Consider the following 21,697-nt stretch of genomic DNA (forward strand, 5'->3'; position numbering starts at 1 on the left):
ATCACAATGTACACAAAGGCCCCAAAACACAAAACCCAACATGTACACGTGTACACATACACATGCCTGTGAGGTGCTACAGAGAAGCAAACATTTATACCCAAGAGAAATGCACAATTCTGCTTTGAAGCAAAAATCTTTCTCAGGTTATAAATCACTCTCCCATTACTATGCACAGTCACTTGAGTGTTGGACCCAAAATAAAATTCATGTGCTCAGATTTTAAAAATTCTTTTTTCAGAGAATATACAATTAAGGCCTGCATCAAAAAAAAAAAAAAAAAAAGGTATGCATCATATCATAGGCTAAAAAAAAGGTCTGTATTCTTAACCAATGTGGAAAAATAAAAAAATTTACCCCATAGAAATCCCCTCCTAGCAGAGGCTCTCGGAACTGTGTGGCCTCTGCTTGCTAGCTGACCTAAGTCATGCGCTCACTAAACACACAGAGCCATACAGACAGGTGGACCAGGATGTGTTTGACAATCCCCAGACACTAGAACCAGGGGAACCCCTGGATCCTAGACAGAGAAAAGGACTTACCAGCAGAAACAGGGTAGCTAGCTTATTTATAGATCTCAACCTTCAGAGGTGATAAAGGCTTTTAATTTCCAAACCAAAGCATGATGACAAAGATAAAGCTACAGTTTATTATGCACTTGCTGGGTTGGGAACATAACACTCATTACTTTATTTAGCCCTCACAACAACCTTTGTTGTTACTTGTTACTAGTTATCACCCCACTTTAGAGGTTGGAAATTCAGGCTTAGAGTTAGGATTAAGTTACTCACGTCACAACTCATGACAGATTCCCTGACCACCAGAAATGTACAACTAGTGTTAATGAGAATTACCAAATTCTTGTTAATATAAGGAATGGAAGGAAGGAAGGAAGGAAGGAATTCTAAAGAAGGAATGAGCACACTTCTATTACTGGGAGGCCCCCTGCAGCGCTCCCACAGGGGTGCTTGGACACACTGGCCTCGGCAAGCAGGGCCAAAACAGGACTTCTTCCTTTTGCCCTGATTACCATGTATTTCTTCCCTATTTTAAAAGCACAGAAATCCTGGACTACCATCCTTCCCTAGTGCCACCATCAGTGCCACGAATAACAGTTATGGACAAACGGGGCCTGCGAAGCAATTATAAGGGAAGCTGATACGATCAAGTCAGCCAGAGGTTCCTATTTTCCTCTATGTGGTGCTATCGTCTATGTCGTCCTTCTTACTCCTCGTTCTCCTTCACAGCAGTGAGCAGGTGGCTTGATTATCAAGTCCCCTCTTTCCTGTGGGGGACACATTCTAAGACCACCCTATAGTGGATGGCTGAAACCACTGATATACTGAACCCTACATATGCTTCTTTTTCTTATACACACATAGCTATGATAAAGTTTAATTTATATATTAGGCATGGTAAGAGATTAAACAACAGCTAATAAAAGAATAGATATAATAAAATTTATATGAAGTGGTCTCTCTTTCTCTCTCAAAATACCTTATTGTATTACATATACAATATATTGTATTACCCCTTCTTCCGGTGATGACGAGATGATAAAAAGCCTACATGATGAGACGACATGAAGTGAAGGACACAGGCATTATGATACAGCACTGGGCTACTACGACCCTCGGACGGTATCAGAAAGAGGGTCGCATGCTTGCAGTCCAAAGTTGACTGAGGGTCATTACAACGTGCAAAGCGAACCCCAGGGAAGAGGGAACTGCTGCAGTTCCTCCTGACTACTCTAATTATCTGTAGGGTTACGGTCCCTCACTAAAGTTCAATTTAAACAGTAACTCCTTTTAATGAGAGTAGCTGCATCTGCTATCATCTGCCTAAAGTTAACCACCAACAGACAAGTGGGTAGAAAGGTCTCACCATCAGCTACCTTCCCCCAGAGAAATAACAAGCTATTATTTACCCCCCACACACAGTGGGGGGAGACTACTATAATACACCCTGAAACAATGTTTCATGTTATTTCTGAAAAATTAAACCTATTCTACAATTTTAAATAATGATAATAAAAGACCAATGTTAAGAGTAAAAACTGTAAATAAAAAAGGAATAAAAATCATATTTTAAGTTCCTAAGAGGTTAGAAATCAGGCAAAGGTCTTAGTGTCAAACTCCTTTGCTGACTGTTGTAAAACTGGCTGGGACTTGTGACAGGAAACTTCTGAGTCCAAATTAAGTAGCCCACCACATAGTGCAGTATTGTCTTTTCAAGTTTATACTTGAAAAATTGCCGATTTAAGAACACTTAAAATTTAATTCACCCAAGTCTCAACTTCATGCTTCTCTATTTCCCGTAAAGTGTCATTAGTTGAAGTTAGTACTTACTGGAGCAAGACGGCCTCTCAGCAGATAAGACAACCTAGGAGGAGACACCTGCCTGCTGCTCTAGCACAGCGCTCTCTCTTAAAAGGCTGGTGTTAAATCTCAAAGAAGGGCTTCTCCTCTGACTCAGGGTGAGTTCTAAAGTCCACAGCTAGAAATATGCATAAGGATGGGGAAAAAATTTAAATCCAATGAACTCAATTTACATCATGCACACTGAATTTATTCCTTAATTTGTAAGTGACATGTATCACTTCCTGGGTATTAAAGTTAAAAGTCTCTGGTCATAGCCATTAAATTGGGGGAATCTTGAACTGAACTCTACCCAGAGAACAAAGGTGAAACTAAGATAATTATGAATCATTTCTTACAGAACAAAGTCAGACTCCTTCTTTACTGTAACTGATGTGCAAAACAGTCCACAAAATAGTCTGACTCCCATGAAGAACCACTCAATGGGTTATTTGTGGGGTTGTTATAGTAATCCTCTACCTGCAGGCAACAACTTGCACCTAGGCAACATTTACTGATGACCTCTGACTGGCTTCAGCAGAGACAGACTGGTTACCAAGTACAATCCCCGGGTTGAAAATCTGCCCTGAGCATGTTTAGGGTTTTATGCTCCTCTTCTCCTGTCAAATAGCTGTAATAACTTGCCATCAACACATTAAGCCTTTTTGAAGGGTTTGTCATTTAGTTCAGTGGTTATCTGCAAAATGCATTTATATTTCTAAGGCAATTTAAATGATCACCTTGACATTGCTTTTCTTATTTCTGTGAGTAAAGTAAGGATGTGCTCTAAATTAGAAACTACCACCCGCCATCAAAATGGTTCTCTGGTATCCGTCTTTCCCCAAAATAACTATTAAAAGGCTAAGACCATGAGCACAGATGAAGAGAACTTGTTCAGTTCTTACTAAGACTAAATTTATACTACAAACCTTCATTTAACATGGGTTTTTGCACTGCTTCAAGTCTCAGAAGAGAACATTACAATCTCCAAAGACTAAATCACGTGTCTCTTTTCAGAGTTATCAGAGTAGCACTGTGCTGAAAGTGACAGTCTGGCTATGCTCTGTTTGTTAATGCAGCACAGACTTGCTGGCCAACTGCAACTGGCTGTAAGTTCTTATCGCAAATAAAACTATTTTTGTGCCATTTCTATTTTTCACTTAAACGTCACCAGCGCTTCCAGACTCGGAACCTGTCAAGTGTTCTGTTGCCAAGGCTCTGCCTGTCAGAAAGGTCAGCATCCAGTACCTTCCAGTTGGGTCCCAAAGGGCCTCTCTTGGTCTTGACTGACTGGAATAATGCTGGGTCTTCATCAGCCTTATAGTCCTGCAGAGCAAAACAAAGTCAGCAGCAGAGAAGAAAATCAGAGAAAATTCTTTAACCTTGCCAGAACAGTTCTTTGCAGCTACCAATACATGACAGAAACTGATTAGACTTACTGTGCTTTGAAATAAAAGTAGGAAAATGCTTCTATATGACAAAGTTTTTGGTTTGGTTCTCCTTGCTTTAAACTTTTACTTTAAGGCAAAATGACTACACAAGAGAAAGAAAGTCTGACAAGGAATCCACTGGTTACTGGATAGCTATCTCCAAGAACGATCATCTAACATTTTTCAACATTTTCAGCATTTTGATATAGTGTAATCACATCTAAGGAATAAAACATAGCCATCCCAGTTTTGACAATACCCCCTGGGGATGACACTGGCCTCTAACACCCACTAGAAAGCAACTGCTATCACTGGGAATGCAGCGCTTCTGTACTCTGAGGCTGGCTGTGGAGGGGATGCCTCAAGCAGGCGACCAGACTCCCCAAACCCTTGTCCAGAGAGACATGGGTATGTATACCTCGCCTTCCTCCTGGAAGAGGGGCTGTACTCATGGCAGCCCCTCACTATCAAAGGAGGTAAGGGAGGGGCTTATGACTCTGTAATGGGACGACCTCAGTCACAACATGTCACAGGGGACCAGTTCCACAATTCAGGCTTTGTGCAAGGTTCTAGTGTGTGTGAAGTTCTACTTCACTTGATGTCCTTCTTCCTGATAGACTAGTGGAAATGGAATCTTTTTGAACCTGTCTTCCTTTCAATAAAGTTCTTTTGTCATTACATACATACACAAACATATGACCTACACATAGAAATAAAAAATTACCTTTGAGGTGTTAAAGCCCAGATTTTAAAAAAGAAATGAGTTGTATCAGCAACAGTGAACAGAAGTCACTTGGTCAATTGAAAATACTACAAAGGGAGAGCCCCTGCCTCCCTGAGTGGAACTTCTGAGCCAGGGACCCTTCACAGCATTCATGGAGGGACCACATGCAAAGGTCCCTCCATGCCGAGACAAGTCAAATATGAAAAGAATCGTCATCCTAGAGACAAAGTCAGTGCAAGCACTGAAGTACACTACAAACTTTCACAAACCAAAGAGAACATGTTGAGAAGCAGACAACCAAGATTCAACAGTTACTCAAACATATTAATAATTCTGAAAGAGAAAGTTATATAAAAATCATGTGAGGAAGGAAAAATGTGAAGTTCAGGAAGAAAACAAAACTTTAATGATAACTGGATGGCCTCGACCTTGAAGTCTGTCTAAAGGATGTCCTCTAAGAAGCTACAAAGGGCCCAACACTGGGCTAAAATCATTACACAAGCAAGCTCAGCTGGCCATACCAAGTCTCACTGCTTTAAAATATACAATGTGGTGCAGCCACAGGCATGAGGTCAGTCAGCATTACTACCCAGGCACAACCAACTGGGATGAGCTGCCGGCAAAGAGTCAGACACTGGAGTTATTTCATGTCTCTGGGCAGCTCTGTGGGAAGTTCAGTTACTGTCAGCTAACATGAATTCTTAAATTCCAATTAGAACCGCACCCTAAGAATTAACAACACCACTGCTGACTGAGAATAGAATCAATTGCACAGGTGGTCCCAAGACCAGGGTTTACAGTGAGGAACCAGCTATCCCAGCAACATAAATGACCATGTAACTCCACAGACCTTTTTCTTCTGGGTCAGAGGCTTGGAATTCAAATCCAGAGACAAGCTCCCTTTTCTCAAAAGCTGAAAATATTTAACATTGTAAGAAATAATCACTTTCAACTTCACCTCCATCAATCACAAAGTCTATTTATTCAACCACCACCATGTAGAAAGTAGATGCTAAGAGGTAGTAGAAAGAGCCTGAGGATGTTTGGAGAACCAACACCTGGCTCTGGCTACTAGAAAGTCAGTCTAGCTGGAAGAAAGAAAGAGAAACAAGCAAAGAACAGGTACCTGGAACCCCAGGGAGTCGCAGTGAACTGCCCACGGAGAATGAGGAAAAGAACTGTAGTCAGAATCGAAACCAAGTGATACTGGCCAAGGAAATGTATTTTTAAAATAAGTTTTAACATCATCTTTAAAATCAGAAAAATCTTATTGCTAAGGTGCACTGTGTTAAAATTTTTTAAGATTAAATTTTAATTACCTGTATAATGCCCAGAGGCCAGGACAGTGTTTAATATTTCATTCCATTTGAGGAAGAAATGCTTTTCCTTTTTTACTAACAGGGATGTGACCTCACTGAGGACATGATGTTCGAGTTTTTGGTTTCTGTTTTTAAAAAGTATGAGATATTATGAAGTCTGGCATGACTTGAACTGTAAATACACTTCCTAAATCTAAGAGGCCATCAGTTAGAGGATGCTCCATTATTTTATGTACCACTAAGAAGGAAAACATCCCACCAATAAAACATGCCATAACTGGAACACAAATCTGATTTTGAGTCTGAGAACATGAGAGGGCAACAAGCAGGGCAGGGTTATCAGAGCTGATGAAACAGACTGCAGAACTACTGTATGATTAGGGCACTACTGAAGGTGAAAGCATGAGTGGAAAGGTAAGACAGACTTCTTTGCCAACATTCCCTCTTCCTGTCCCCGGCTACCTTACCACAGTGACTACTTTAGGAATTTTTCAATACCTATTTGACAAAGATTAATTAACTCAAGAACACAGAGTAATACTTTAAAATTCCTCCACTCTGACTTAATTAATATAATGTTCTGGAAAGTATATTTCTGAGCATTCATTATCTGTGCCATTCACTGAGATACTTTTCTGAACTATGGATTCACAGAATTTTAGAGGGAAAGTACTCCTTGAATACTGACCAAGCCATCTCATTTTTTTTTTTTTTAGGATTTTTGTGAAGATGAAATTAATCTTTTTTTTCTTTTTGAGAGGGCATCTCTCATATTTATTGATCAAATGGTTGTTAACAACAATAAAATTCAGTATAGGGGGGTCAATGCTCAATGTACAATCATTAATCCATCTCAAGCCTAACTCTCGTCAGTCTCCAATCTTCTGAAGCATAACGAACAAGTTCTTACATGGTGAACAAATTCTTACATAGTGAATAAATTCTTACATGGTGAACAGTACAAGGGCAGTCATCACAGAAACTTTCAGTTTTGATCACGCATTATGAACTATAAACAATCAGGTCAAATATGAATATTCGTTTGATTTTTGTACTTGATTTATATGTTGATCCCACATTTCTCCCTTTATTATTATTATTATTTTTATTTTTAATAAAATGCTGAAGTGGTAGGTAGATGCAAGATAAAGGTAGAAAACATAGTTTAGTCCAAGCCACCTCATTTTAAAGATGAGGCAACCACAGCCCAACAAGGAAGTGGTGTCGCTCACCTACCCTAGGACTTCAACTCAAAGCCTTCTTAGCCTCTGTCCTGGGCTCATTCTAATACAACACAGGAGGATCCACATTCTCATGCAACACAGGAGGGCATCCACAAATGCCAGATAAGCAAAACACATTTTAAAAGCACCAAACAGCAGCAACATCAGGGAGATAAGAGTGGACCTTCCTGTAAGGCATGTGGGGGCGCATATACAATCTACATACATACAGATACACATATACCCCACAGCTAAGTGTTCCCTGTTTTTCTCTTGAACACAAGGCAGCAAACATTAAAGATATTATACTGAAAAACATAACAGAGCCCAATTATTAACAATAGTACCTTAACCTTGACAGATGAGGACAATGCATCTTGTCAAAACCTAGAAATTTTTGTGCTTTTTTATGTTCTTTTGAATACGTAAATGTCTAATCAGTTGAATTAAGTAGCAAGATATTAAAAAGCAGGAAGCAGATGTAGTTTTAACAATCTCAGTTTTGTATCTCTGCAACAAACATTTAATTTTATAATGGAATCTATCATCTTTGCTACAATTTTATTGTTGGGTATCTAGTTTGGTCTTCCTGTATTTGAAAACTAGCCGATTTATATCCGTATCACAGTGAACAAATATATTCCTTCATGTATGACAGTTTCAGCATACAGAATGCAACCTCAGCTACCAATTATAGCTGCAAATGAGCAATAGTGTGGAATGAGACAGCCTGCTGGCTTTGTTAGTATTCTGTCTCCTTTGGGATCCCATGGGGAAAGGGGAGGCTCTGATGAAGAGAAGCCCTTGGCTCATGGTTTATTGTGCTTGCCACCAGCTGCAGACTTCTCATCTCATTAGTTCTTTTAGAATAGTGTGGGTGAAGACAGCTGTAGCCTACTTGAGTCTTCAGCTCCTGGGTATTCTGAAGGCTGAAGTTGCTATGCACTTTCTGTAATCCTTGGGAAAAAAAGAAAACAAATTCACGAGGCCAAGGAAATGTATTTTTAAAATGAGTTTTTAAAATCATGTTTAAAAGTAGAAAAATCTTATTGCTAAGGTGCATTGTGTTTATAATTTCTTATGATCAAATTTTAATTATCTATCTGTATAATGCCCAGAGGCCTGGCTAGGATAAGGGCTTAGTAAAACCATCATTATCAAGTTAGGTGTAGTGTCCCTAGACACTACTGGCTCCACCAATACTAGTGCCTGAACAGCAGGAAAACACAATGGTATCAGCATAAGGTAGATTGGAATTCCTGTTAGTGCAACTCTATTTAATGGAACTCTTACTTAAGTAAAAAAAGGAAGCAAATGAAAATCAAGACACCCTTTGGAGAACAAATAAAATATAATATAGTAAATAAACGGATTACTGAGTCTCCATGCTGGAGCCACAAAATACATTCATTAAATTCTTATAAATAACTGTTTTCTGTCACTGGAAAACAAAAGTTGTGCTACCTCTTGGGTGTACATCTGTTATTCACTACAGTAATCAAAAGCAACCAGACTCATTTTGAAGACAAAGAATATTAGTTTTATGAATTCTTCAGCATAGGGACTGTCCCCAAAATGCAGGTTAAAAAATCTGTGCTGAGCCAACCTAAATGTCCCTGAGCCCAGATTTAACTTGTAATTATGAATGGGGAAGTGAGTAGGAGGTGGGGGACAGGCTGGTTGGAGTGCCTTGACAGCTTGTTGAAAAGTCAAGATGAGCTCCAGACACCAGAAACTGCTTAAAGAACCACGCGTGGGGTTACCCCAGGTGAGGCTAAGTGTAAACTAAGAAAAAGAAGGCTCAAACACAGCTCCTCCATACCTGTTTATAAATAAGCAGCCCCCACCCCAAAGAGAAACAATTCTACAGGGTAAACACAGAAACTTGAGAGAGGTATTAGGATCCTGCAGCCTGCTGTTAAGATGCTTTCCTTTAGCATAAGATGATTAATTAGGTGTCTATTCAAATAGCTCAAAGATAATCACTAAGTTTAAAAAATGCACAGGTATTGCTGCTCAACTTAGCGAAGTTTATTTCTTCTAATCATACCCTAAAAGTAAAGATGAGAATAGGGGGGAAAGCTGAATTAAAAATGAAGATAAAGAACAAACATCATTTATTAGCACTGCCCTGCATTTTTCAGGCTGTGGCACTCAAAAAACCAAGGAGTTTCTGGATCATATCACTGTGACCCAAGTGCATAATTATCTGGAGCTGACAAAATTCAAGCCAGACTTCAAAGGCAAAGCCCATTAAAAAAAATGTTTGCATTAAATTTTGCAATAGCAAGTAACAGAGGTGTAAAGAGCAGTAACATTCACTAACTTGTTTAAGAAACTCATTTCAACAGTTATTTTCAAATAACTAGCTTTCTCTTCTTTTTTTAATTACATCTCCCCAGTGACTCCTCACCCTTTCAGGTTCCCACAGAATACCATTAATATAGTATAAGTAAATCTTATTAATTCAGGTCCTACCACCTTGGAATTCATAGTAATTCGGACAGGGGCTGGACTGAAGTTTATCTTTGCGTGATCTATGAAAAAAAGATTTGCTACACAAATTAATAGAGTAACAAGATCTCAGGAGGGCTGTTTAAACAGTTCAGAAGTGTTTTAGAGCAATTCAGAAGCATTCATTTGCATATAATTATTATGCTAATTACAAATCATTCTTATCTATTCATTAAAGTAGATTCCCAAAAGGCCACTAATTGTCCATAACTTGTTGGCCTAGTTTCTGTTACTGAATGTACTACCTCAAAGGAACAAAACAGCATTAAAAAATATTCTCTAATTCAACCCTCTCATTAATCCTTTACCGGCTTTCCACCAATGAATTTTAAAAGCTGAATTTTTAAGTTGCACTGAGAACTGAGAAATGCAGTCAAACCTCCGCACCTGAACAGAACACTTTTTTGTAATCCTTCTAGTCTCACAGAGACCCTGCACAGAGAGAGACCTGGAGTAGGTGTGTGGATGGGGTGAGCACGGTGGACAGGGAAGGGAGCAGAGGCTGTCAGCAGAGCTCTATGCTGAGAGGCGGCTGCAGTTTAGAGCATTGCTGTAGGGCAGCTAAGCTAAAAGCCTCCGGAGACCGCAACACTGCCATGATTATGAAGGCAGGCCACCAAAGCCTCGTCAGGGTTACAAATTAAAAGAAAGAGAAAGAAATCAGAATTTCAGCTAAAAAGAAGTTACAACCAAAAGACTGACATGACAGGCTCCCTGGCCTACGACCCACCAGGGAAACCAAATAGCTGTGGTCTGGGTGAGATGGGCAAGTGAGGAGAAGAGGAGCAAGCCCCTGGTGAGTGGGAAAGAGGGCACCTGAACAGTCCAGGGCTGGCGGGCAATCCCAGCCCTCCCTGCAGGGTAGGTGGGCTACTGGCTTTAGAAAGCCTGTGTTTCATGCACAAATATACAATGTATTGTTACATTTATTATTATTCTATATTTATGTACTATGGCATTTAAAAATGAAGTTTTCAAATGCTTGACACCAAGTTTTAACATATTAATAAGCCAATTTTGTTAACAGTGCTTGTTAAATGTTATATAAATGTATTTGCTTCCTTAAATGACAGATCATTGAATATATTATATCAGATTCCTTAAATTAAAACAGGGAAACATCCTACTGAAAACATACACAGTGGGCCCTCTCCAGTGAAATGTCCATATTGGTTTATGATCTGGCCTTCAAACACAAGGCCAGGGACCCCATCTAACCCATTAGTACTAATTTAACAAACTTTAAATAGGAAATAATTGTGGGAAAAAATTAAACCTCTTGTGTTTTAACAGCAAGATTAAAATCCAGTTAGCATCATTCTTGCTACCATTTTTGGAGAACTTCTGCACAAGGCACATACATTCTCCCCTCTAACCCACACAACCATGGAGAAAAGGTACTACCATCACCCCTAGAGGTGAGGACATGAAATCCCTGCCTACGTCCTCCACTGCTGAGCTGAGACCCACAGGTGCAGCTCTGCAATGCCCAGGCCAACGATGTTACTCTACTGCAAAGGCATGATGGGATCTAAATACCATTCGGTAAGACTCAAGACCCTGAAGGGATTTGGCCCGCTCTACCTAGGGAACCTTTCATAAGAAACAGTTTCCATGCTGAGAAAGGGCTTTATAAGGAATATAACTTAAAATACTCGATGAGACCATTTTTGTTAATTTATTTAAAATATCCACCATTAGCTGCTCACAAAAATAAAAGCAAAACATTTTCTAACTCTTTTAACAGAATTTTTTCCCTACCCAGAAACTGGAGTAATTCTACTTCACGCTCCATCACTCTACTACCCTCCCTACTCCTTTTAAGACATGTTAGAAATAAACATTAAATTAATATTGAGTCCTAGTGAAAAAGTATTTTGTGCAAAATATGTTTGTATACAGAGATTTTAAAGAGAAATCTAAACATCCTTGCTAAGATCTAAGCATGCACAGAATAAGCAATCTGTTATTCTCCCACAAGAGGGCACTGCCATCCAACTCTGCCTGCAAATATACCGGACATTCTCTAAATTCACTAGTTCCAAAAGTACTTCACCATGTAAGGCAGCAAAATAAAGTGGGAAATATTTTTACATTAAAAAAAGAAAGAACCATACTTACATTTATCTATATCTTCTTTGAGGTTGGGGAAAAACTACTATAACTTATTACAAAAAGGATCTTGACAAAGGATCTCACAGCATAGGAAAGGCCAGGTGGGAGCAGCATTTGACAAGTGGGAATTTCTTAAGCGAAAGCAAAATCGCTGCGACCTTAGGACTTGTACGGGGTTGCTGTGGTTTCCTCCAGCATTTCAAGGGGCCTACTGTTACCAGCTAGCAGCTGGGTCACGAGTCTCACCTCCTTATTATGCACGCACTCAGTAAGGAGTTCCTGGAGCCCTCCCACATACACCAGAGATGAGTTACAAACTTTTAAGACAGAACTGAATGTCTAGGCTCAGTTCAATGGCAAAACGAAGTACTGAAACGAGCGTCTGCTCATGCCAAAGAGAACCACCAAAGAAGCATTTGGCAAACACGGGCTGTCCTCGGACTCACTGGATCTCAGCCACAGACTTCCAATAAACAAAAGCTCTTTTCAGGACTAAAGAACTGGGTAGCCACTGCACAGCTCTGACAAGCAGAAAGCCCCTCCTTAGGAGGTAAGAGGCCACACTGAACAAAATAACATCTAAAATACAGGAGCTTTTTAAAAGCTGGAAGAGAGAATGAACTGGAGCGCTGGCCAGTGCTGAACACTTAGGGTTATCATCTTACCAAAGGTGAATTTGGGGAATTTATTAGGGTGACCCCCAAAATGTCATTTTTGTAGCTCCAAAGATAACAAATATGAACATTTTATAGAGTCTGGTCTAATACTCAACTTTCCATTCAGATTTCATCATGTTTTTAATTTTAAAGAGAAAAAGTATAATCTTACAAAGATTATTTAGAAAACATATTTCACAATTCTTGCACTTCTGTAAAATGATGTTTTTTCCAATGGCAGTGTAGTTAAAGCATGTGTTACCAAGGCTATCTACCCAAATGTCTAACATCTGGGTGCTGTCTCGCAGAATGTCTGATTAAAAGAAAAGATATGCTTGATTCCTTCCTAGTGCACAAGAAACAAGCACTGCTTAAAGTGTGACCAAAACTTCTCTGCCTACACAGAAGGAGCCAAGGTTCATTAGCTTTCCAAAGCTGACATTCAGGAAGACGTCTTTAAGAACAGTAACTTCAAAACAATGCACATGCATAGTTTAAAACAAGTGAAAAGTGTCAGACTGTTCAACACAGAAATAATGGAATGGTGTGTTCAAAGTAAAAACCACCAAATGCACAGAAAGGTAAGTCTTAAATGTTCCTTTCCAAAGGCAACCGAGATTCCAGAAAATCAGGTACTGCTTAGCATATTTCTGCTCTCAACTACAATGGGACATTGTTCTGCCTACCAAAACGTACTCACCAAATAGATTATAACCAAAGCACAAATGGTCAATGCTAGAAAGAAGCAGCCAAGAGCATGTATAACTCACTTTCTTTGACATCATACTCCTAAAAAAATTATCATGGCACTTTACAAGCAGCTCAGATGAGCCAAATAATCCATTATTGTAGAACCCACACTCAAAAGACATCTTAGGGTCTCCAGTCCTTTTATTCTATTGTACATATGCAAATTTCAAAAGATGCTGAAAAGGTCAGTTATGAGAGGAGGAGGTGACCGAGGCAACTGATGAAAACTGCTATTTTGGGGGACTAGGGAAGATGGATAGAAGAGCAGGCAGTGCTTGTTTGTTTGAAATAAATTAAGAATGCTCTTTATCAACATATTGCAAAGGAAGGAACACCGTATTGTAAGATGTTTTAGAAAGACAAAAGTAAGTCAGCCAGCCCTGCTTTTGAGTCCTGGCTTCTCATCCAACTGGTTATGGGCTCAGGGAAAATTACAGCACAAAATAGTAAAAATAAAGGGTGGGAGGAATGTTCTGGACCACGGTCCCCAACTGAGATTCTTTCTGCTTTCAAAATCCCAGAAGGGTGCCCACTATAATCTTCACCATTAGGGTACTAGAGCACATCCCAAATGTGAGCATGCACAAAAATCATCTGGGGAGTTTGAGAGAGCCCAGAACCCCAACCCCAGATTCTGACTAGGGAGGGGCTAAGAATTCACATTTCTAACAAGCTGCCAATGGGCAGATCTTGCTTGAATGGAAAAGGGCTTTAGCATTCTGGCTTGTGTCCCAGCTAAGGCTCTTAGAGGCCACCTCTGGGGCTGGCCCCAGTACTCCTGAAAGGGGCTCAGGGGTTACCTTCTAAGAAATGTTCACAGAACTGGACCAGTGGGCAGATCCAGCCCACAAATGGGATTCACATATGTATAGACCTGCCTCACAGCCACGGTGGGGGTGTCCTCCAAAGGAGACTAAACAAGGTGGGTGGAGCTGAGAGAGCTGGACTGGACAGAGGGGATTCCAGGTACCATGAGGGAGATGAGCTCTATCAGCAGCCCCATCCTTCCACTTGGAGTGTCTGTGTCCCCTGGGTATCAAGGGAAGAATTGTGACTAGTGAGCAAGGCCACACTTTGTTCAGGAGGGAGCGCTGAAAAAGCCGCTCAGAAGCATTCTGCTGTGAAGAGGTGGTGCAGAGCAGTCCAGAGTCCAGGGTCCAGGTGACAACCCAAGGACTACAGCCCAGGGAGGGAAGTCTGGCCACACAGGGCAGACAGTAGGGCTGCAGGGAGGCTGTAGCACTCTGAGCCCAAGCTGTGAGACATCCCCTCCCAACACTACCCAGGGGAGACATCTGCAAATGGAGAAAGGGACCAGAAAAAAGGATGGGGTGGAGGGGTGATTACGACATGGCAGTCACGTTCATGGGCAGGTAAGGATGAGAGGCATGGGGTAACAACTGTGGTAGAGGGGGTTAAAAAGGCCAAAAGAAGGAAGAGGAATGAACAAAATCTGAGCTTTAAGAGCACACACCTACTGGTTCACCCCTACGAAAAGGGGCCCCTCCAATCTCTGCAGGGAAGTCCCCATGAAGGACCCTCTCAATCAGAGCACACCCTGCACAGCCTTTCTGTGACCGCAACAAAATGGCAAACAAGTTTCTAGCTTGTCTCTCTTCCTTTTAGAAACACCATCTTCAGTGAGACACCACTATGTTTACAAAACTGGGCAACTCTTGGATTTGGAATGCCTTATTTGGGGGAAAATCTTTCACCACAAATTAATACACTGATATGCTGAAACATGCGGGGGGAAAAAACTTCACTCCCTCATTAAATTTACTGTATTTCAAGATGGACTAGATCTGTATTTTTAAACTACATCTCCCAAACAATTTAATGCTTTCATATCATTAGTATTTGCTCATTACTGACATCTGAAGAACAGCTAGGCAGATGTTAAGCCTTATCATCTTTAGATCTATGAGCCTTAAAAATTCGAATTTTACATTTCTACTAAAATAACCCTTGGAAATCACCAGAATAAAGTCACATAGCATGTACTACAGAGGAAATACATATTATAGAGGAAGATTGATACAATCCTTTCTGGTTACACATAAATACCTAAAATGTGGTTCCAATTTCTCTTTTTTTAAAACTGTGCTCATTTTCTTTCAAATTACTTCCAAAAACGAAGGTCTCTCTGATGTTAATCGTGTGTACACTTCGGCTTACACTTTAAAGAGTCTTCCTCTCCTGGGAAGTGACTTTTGTATACAAATCATGGAAAGCTACTTAGACAAAGTGCTGGAGATGATTAAAAGGGGCCAGATTCAAATTTATACCTTAAAAAAAAAACAGAAGCAGATGTCAACTGACTCATTTGTGTATATTGTGGAAACGAGTTGAAGATATGCATGTGCATTTAATTTCATCAGGACATTGAAAGAATTCTTAACTTTTTATTGTTCTGTTATCAATGATAACTTTAGAAATTAAAAAAACTTTAAACATATTCTGATATTTTATGCTGGATACCTTGACTCACATTCAATTTGCTTTTAATAGAACACTTTTTAATCTGACAGGTATTTGCTCATTTAGAAACAAACCTGGAATTGAAAGCACATCATATGTACTTTATCATCTAGGATTAATAAAGAAGGAACTAAAGTAGCCCTTTGTTCATTTAATATTTGATAACTCAATTCCTCCAAACTGTCTTTGTCTTTTTTTTTAACACCACAGAGGAAAAAATCTGAAAATTCTCTTTGACCCACCAAGCTTTTATTGAAAAGCTCACTTCATGTCATATATTGACATGTGTGGCCCTGGCAGGTCCTAGAAACAGAGAAGATGAGTACATATAGTCCAGGTTCCCAATGGGTACCCAACTTAGTGAGGGAAAGAGGAAGGTTTTTTAGGAGTGATACCTGAGTTAGATTCGAAATGGGGAAGAGGGTAAGAGAGTGGGGCGATGGAGGTGGGGGGCTCAGGGGTGTGGTCTGCCGGAATGCCAGCAGAAGGAACTTTCCTTCTTAAAGGATGCAACACCTCAACACTTCACTACAACGTCTCTTTCCCCTGAAATAGGAAATCTGTTTTGTACGGTGGCTGACAGAAATTGGGTGGGGACATTTATGCAGAAACCCCAGACACCTCAGCTAGTTTCACTGGGCAGTAATGTATCTTCTGGAGAGAACAGGGCCATAGGTAACAGTCCTATATAGACTTACTATAAGTCATTAACAAAAAACTGAATAAACCGGATATTTAAATAAATTCTGTAGCAAACTACTCTGTGACCCTGAGTCACACTGACAGATTTTACAATAAATCCTTGTTACGGGAGTTACTGTGAAAATGTCACCCTTTAACTATGTAACTATGTCAAAACATCCACCTAAGTATTTAGTTATACTGTGAGTCTAACCACATCCCTTCTATTCATGATGCAGTACAGTTCAAAACTATGACCACAAAGCAGCAAGTCTACAAGGAGAGTGGCATGCGAGCCAAGCCGTCTGACACCAGCAACCCAGCAGTGTGTGTTAAACACTCAGAGTAATCAAGGGTCACTGAATAAAAATGTTTAGGGCTGTGTTGGTCGTAAATCCACCTGCAGTGACAGAAAACCGCCACCAGGGGGAGTTAAGACAGTCAAGCTTCACTTTCATATTCTTGGTTTCCTGAACTCCCAACTATTTCACATTTCTCCCGATTCAGTGGGAGACTTGGGCACTCATCCTCTCAAAATTACTAATAAACTGTTTTCATTTATTTTAAAACAAGTAATAGGCAGGAAAGAAATTCAGCCATTTAAGAAGTTTTTGGAAAACTTAGCTCATTCAAGAAAAACCAGAGCTCCTTAAAAACAAAATGAAAATCAATGAAGTCAGTCAGACTAAGACCATAACTTCCAGAAGTTAAGATGCCACAATCTGAACTCTGAAAGATCACCAAACCTTCACAGGTCCCCTGACTGAAAACCTACCATGCTGGCCCATTCGTGTAACTAAGCTTCCAATTTTCATGTCACTTTAATCCTTGAAGGGCAGGTTTTATTGACGGTTGGTATGGCAGACATTAGCCTAAAATGACCCCTCTTCACTGAGTCACATTCTAGTATAATCTCCTCCCCTAAGCACAGGCGGGACCTGTTACTTGCTTCCAACCAACAAACTCTGGTTGGTTTGGGGCTGTCTGGCACTCCACTGATTACATTATATGGCCACTAAATTTGTGGTGATTTGTCACCCAGCAATAGAAAACTGATTACACTCAGCGAGGAGGAGACATCCCCTCAATCCACTGCTCACATCTCTGCCACCTGGGCTCTCCCACCCCAGTCGCCAGCTATCCAGATCCCCCTGGTCATGAAGGAATCAGCATTACCACCCTCTTCCACATTTTTCTTGACATAAACATGCAAATATGTGCATACATATTTTTCTCCCTTTTAAAGTATTACAGATGGAAGTATATTATACATATATTTATCTTTCTCCCTTCACCTTATCTTAGAAAGGATTTCCATCAGTATGGATAGAGCTCACTCCCTTTTAATGACTGAACTGAACTCCATCACACAGGAGAACTATCTATCACTTTTTTCATCAGCTCCCCACTGATAGAGAACATTGAGACTGCTTCCAATCTTACGTTTATATATTTATCACTTCACAGTTGAGTAGGATCAGTTTCTAGAAGTGGAATTTCGCTGGGTCAAAGGGCATGCACATGTGTAATTCTGTTGTACAGGACTTATACTCCCACAGGCAATGTATGTGAGCATCTGTTGCCGCACACGGTATCAGGTGTTATCCAACTGACATCAAATTGATTTTATACAAATTCTTGACTCACAGAAGTTAGCTTATTATCCTCAAGCTCATCAGGTTCCTTCAACAAATATTTGTGAGGTACCACTCGGTGTAAAGGGGATGTGTTCCTGAACATGGAGAACAAGACACACCAATGATATGAACAAAAGCTGAAATTCACAGAAGGGAAGACTGATTTCAACGTGAGTAAAGTTTCTTTTGGGAAACAGAATCTGATTCAGATCCTCCAGGTCACACAGACTTTGGAGGAAGGGGAAGGGAGGCCAGAACAAGCAGTGTGCCCAGACAGGAAAGCGCCCAGAACGTTGTCAGTGGCAGATCAGTTTGAGGGAAGGAAGATCAAGTTCAAGTGACAGCTTTGAAAAGAGACAAAGCAGCACCTTAGCTTGGAAGGAATTAAGGGTCAGTGGAAAGAACACTGGATTGAGAGAATTTCCACTTCTGGCATTAGCCAAATGATCTTGAGAAAAACTAGTTTATCTGGGCTTTAGTTTCCTCACTTGGAAACAGAAAGGTTAGCTCTGAAACCACACTTCCTGAGGCTGCAGAACTGTGTGTTCAAAGTAAATCTTAAGGTGAAGACTAATGTCAGACAAGCAGAACTGTGCTGGAGGACAGAGGGAACTCCTCCGCCCCTTGTTCTAGTCATCTAATCCTAATAACCCCACTGGGCTCTAAGTAACTATTCCGATTCTGCAAAGCACAGCCCGACCGCAATGGGGCCTAGGAAGCTCTAAAAACCATTCCCACTTGACCCTCAGTGTGGGATAATGCACCTATATCATACCTTTATTTCTTCTCCACTTGCCTACAATCCAGTCATTCCTTTAACTCACAATCACTGGGTACCTACTTTACCTCAGGCCCTGTTCTAGGAGCTGGGGATACAATGGTTAAAAGTACAAAGACTTTTCCCTCTGAGGTTCGATTTCTAATTGGAAAGGAGAAACAAGTTTATAATCTGTCAGAGCAATTGACGGTAAGAGGGAAAAATGTAATGAGGATGAGGGTGGACTGCTTGCTCCACCCACCAAAATCCTAGGCATCTTCACACTCAAACTCTTCCACTCAGTTTTTTCAGATTTTCATCCTTCCAGATCATTTGTTCTTTTCTCTGAAACACTTCAGTACTGTGGACCATGCATAAGCCTCTGCTGTTTAACTATTTCACGGCAGGACTGGGCTTGTCTCACCCTACAGCAAGCCTCTGAGGGCACTACGCCAATCTCAGGCAGCTGCGGTAGGGTGAGCTGGCAGCCCAGGCTGAACAGGGTGAGCCGGCAGCCCAGGCTGAAGAGGCACACAACGCCTGCTGACTGCTAGGTCAGCACTGCCACTTTACAACTGCAAATGCATTCTTAAGCTTCTTTTTCCCCAACACCACGGACTTGAATTTTCAAGGAACATAAAAAAGAAGAAACAAATGAACAAAGTAATTCCACAGAGAACCAAATGTTTGGTTTGGATTTGGGAAGAAGGAAGGATGGCCAGGTGAAACACGTGTTTGCAAGAGGTCATCTTAAGCCAAACACTAACTATTCGAGGCCGAAGAGATGGGGTGGAAACAAAAGGAAGAGCATCAGGGCTAAAGTCTGTGCCAAAAGGGGACAGATGAGGGTGTACGAGAGAGAAGAGGAGACCCAGAGTTCCTCTTCCTTTTTATAAGCAGAAAATGTGCATGTCAGGGTTTCTTTTTAACCATCAAAAGGCCTGAGAACCTCTACATGGTATCAGCCATACTTCTAATATTGACAACTGAGAAAACACAAAGACAAAAAGGTTCTGCGACATGCATGCGCACAGCAGCACCATTCACAGCAGTCGAAAGGTGGAAACACCCAAACGTCCATCCAGGAATGAAAGATCTAGCAAAACAGTCTGTCTATCCATACACCAAACAGTGACTCAGCCATAAAAGGAGTGAAATAATGACACATGCTACAACATGGATGAACCCTGACACACTGTGCTAAAGTGAAAGAAGCCAGAAACGGAAGGGCACATTTTGTCATGATTCCACTTATACGTAGTATCTAGAAGAGGTAAATCCACAGAGACAGAAAACAGATTAGTAGTAGCCAAAGGCTGGGTGGTAAAAGAAGGGAGTGACTATTAATGGGTACAGGGTGTCCTTTTGGATCCATGAATATGTTTTGGAACTAGATGGTGGTGATGGCTCTGACTGTACGAAATGCCAAAGAACCATACATTTTAAAATGGTTTAATGACAATTTTTTGTGTGTATTTTATCACAATAAAAAAAAAAGTACTATGAATGAATGGATCAGAGACCTGAATTTAAGTCATGAAACTATAAAACTCATACAAGAAAACATAGGCAAAAATCTCTTGAATATGAACATGAGCAACTTTTTCCTGAACACATCTCCTCGGGCAAGGGAAACAAAAGCAAAAATGAACAAATGGGACTACATCAAAATAAAAAGTTTCTGTACAGCAAAGGACACCATCAGCAGAACAAAAAAGCACCCTACAGTACGGGAGAATGACTTAGCCAATAGGGGGTTAACATCCAAAATATATAAAGAGCTCACATGCCTCAACACCCAAAATACAAATAACTCAATTAAAAAATGGGCAAAGGATTTGAACAGACTTTTCTCTAAAGCAGAAATTCAGATGGCCAACAGGCACATGAAAAGATGCTCCACATCACTAATTATCAGGGATAATGCAAATTAAAAGCACAATGAGATACCACCTCACACCAGTTTGGATGGCCAACATCGAAAAGACAAGGAACAACAAATGCTGGCAAGGATGCGGAGAAAGGGGAACCCTCCTACACTGCTGGTGGGAATGTAAGCTAGTTCAACCATTGTGGAAAGTAATAACGATGTTCCTCAAAAAACTGAAGACAGAAATACCATTTGACTCAGGAATCCTGCTCCTAGGAATTTACCTGAAGAAAACAAGACCCCTGAATTAAAAAGACACATGCACCCCTATGTTTATCGCAGCACTATTTACAATAGTCAAGATATGGAAGCAACCTAAGTGTCCATTCATACATGAATGGGTAAAGAGGATATGGTACATATACACAATGGAATATTATTCAGCCATAAGAAGAAAACAAATCCTACCATTTGCAACAACATGGATGGAGCTAGAGGGTATTATGCTCAGTGAAATAAGCCAGGTGGAGTAAGACAAGTACCAAATGACTTCACTCATTTGTGGAGTATAACAACAAAGCAAAACTGAAGGAACAAAACAGTAGCAGACTCACAGACTCCAAGAAGGGACTAGTGGTTTCCAAGAGGAAGGGAAGAGGTTGGGGAGGGAGGGAGAGGGGATTAAGGGGCATTATAATTAGCATATACAACATAAGTAGGCCACAGGGAAAGCAGTATAGCATAGAAATGACAAGTAATGACTCTATAGCATCTTACTATGGTAATGGACAGCAGTTGCAATTGGGTGGGGGTGGAGGACTTGGTAATATGGATGAATGTTGAAACTACAGCATGGCTCATGTGCAACCTTCATAAAATTGTATATCAATGATACCTTAAATAAAAAATATATATATATCCTTATGGAAAAACTCTTACAAAGCAATCAATAAATGATAAATAACCCAATAAAAAGATTAAGAATAAAAAAAAGGTACTATGAATTGAGTAACCTTGAAAATAAATTTGTATCTTTCTAATCTCTAAGATGTAAACTGGAGAACAGGAACTATCAACACTAAAGAATGAAACCACAAATACCTATGCAAACACTTGTTCACTCCCAATGCTTGCTATGAACATAAGACTTTCAGAATTGCTGCACAGCTGTAGCTAATAGTGA

General features: G+C 40.3%; 1 protein-coding gene across 2 annotated transcripts in view; it reads right to left on the bottom strand.

The window, feature by feature from the left end:
• PITPNB (phosphatidylinositol transfer protein beta) overlaps positions 1–21,697 on the bottom strand; it is a 61,138-nt gene that overhangs the window by 16,805 nt on the left and 22,636 nt on the right. For both annotated transcript variants that reach the window (XM_036993339.2, XM_036993341.2), the window contains exon 8: positions 3,606–3,683. In XM_036993339.2, the coding sequence (XP_036849234.1) occupies positions 3,606–3,683 (78 nt within the window). The remainder of the gene's footprint in view (positions 1–3,605; positions 3,684–21,697) is intronic.

Source organism: Manis javanica, chromosome 15 (assembly GCF_040802235.1).
Source record: "Manis javanica isolate MJ-LG chromosome 15, MJ_LKY, whole genome shotgun sequence".
In the NCBI taxonomy this organism is placed as follows: domain Eukaryota; kingdom Metazoa; phylum Chordata; class Mammalia; order Pholidota; family Manidae; genus Manis; species Manis javanica.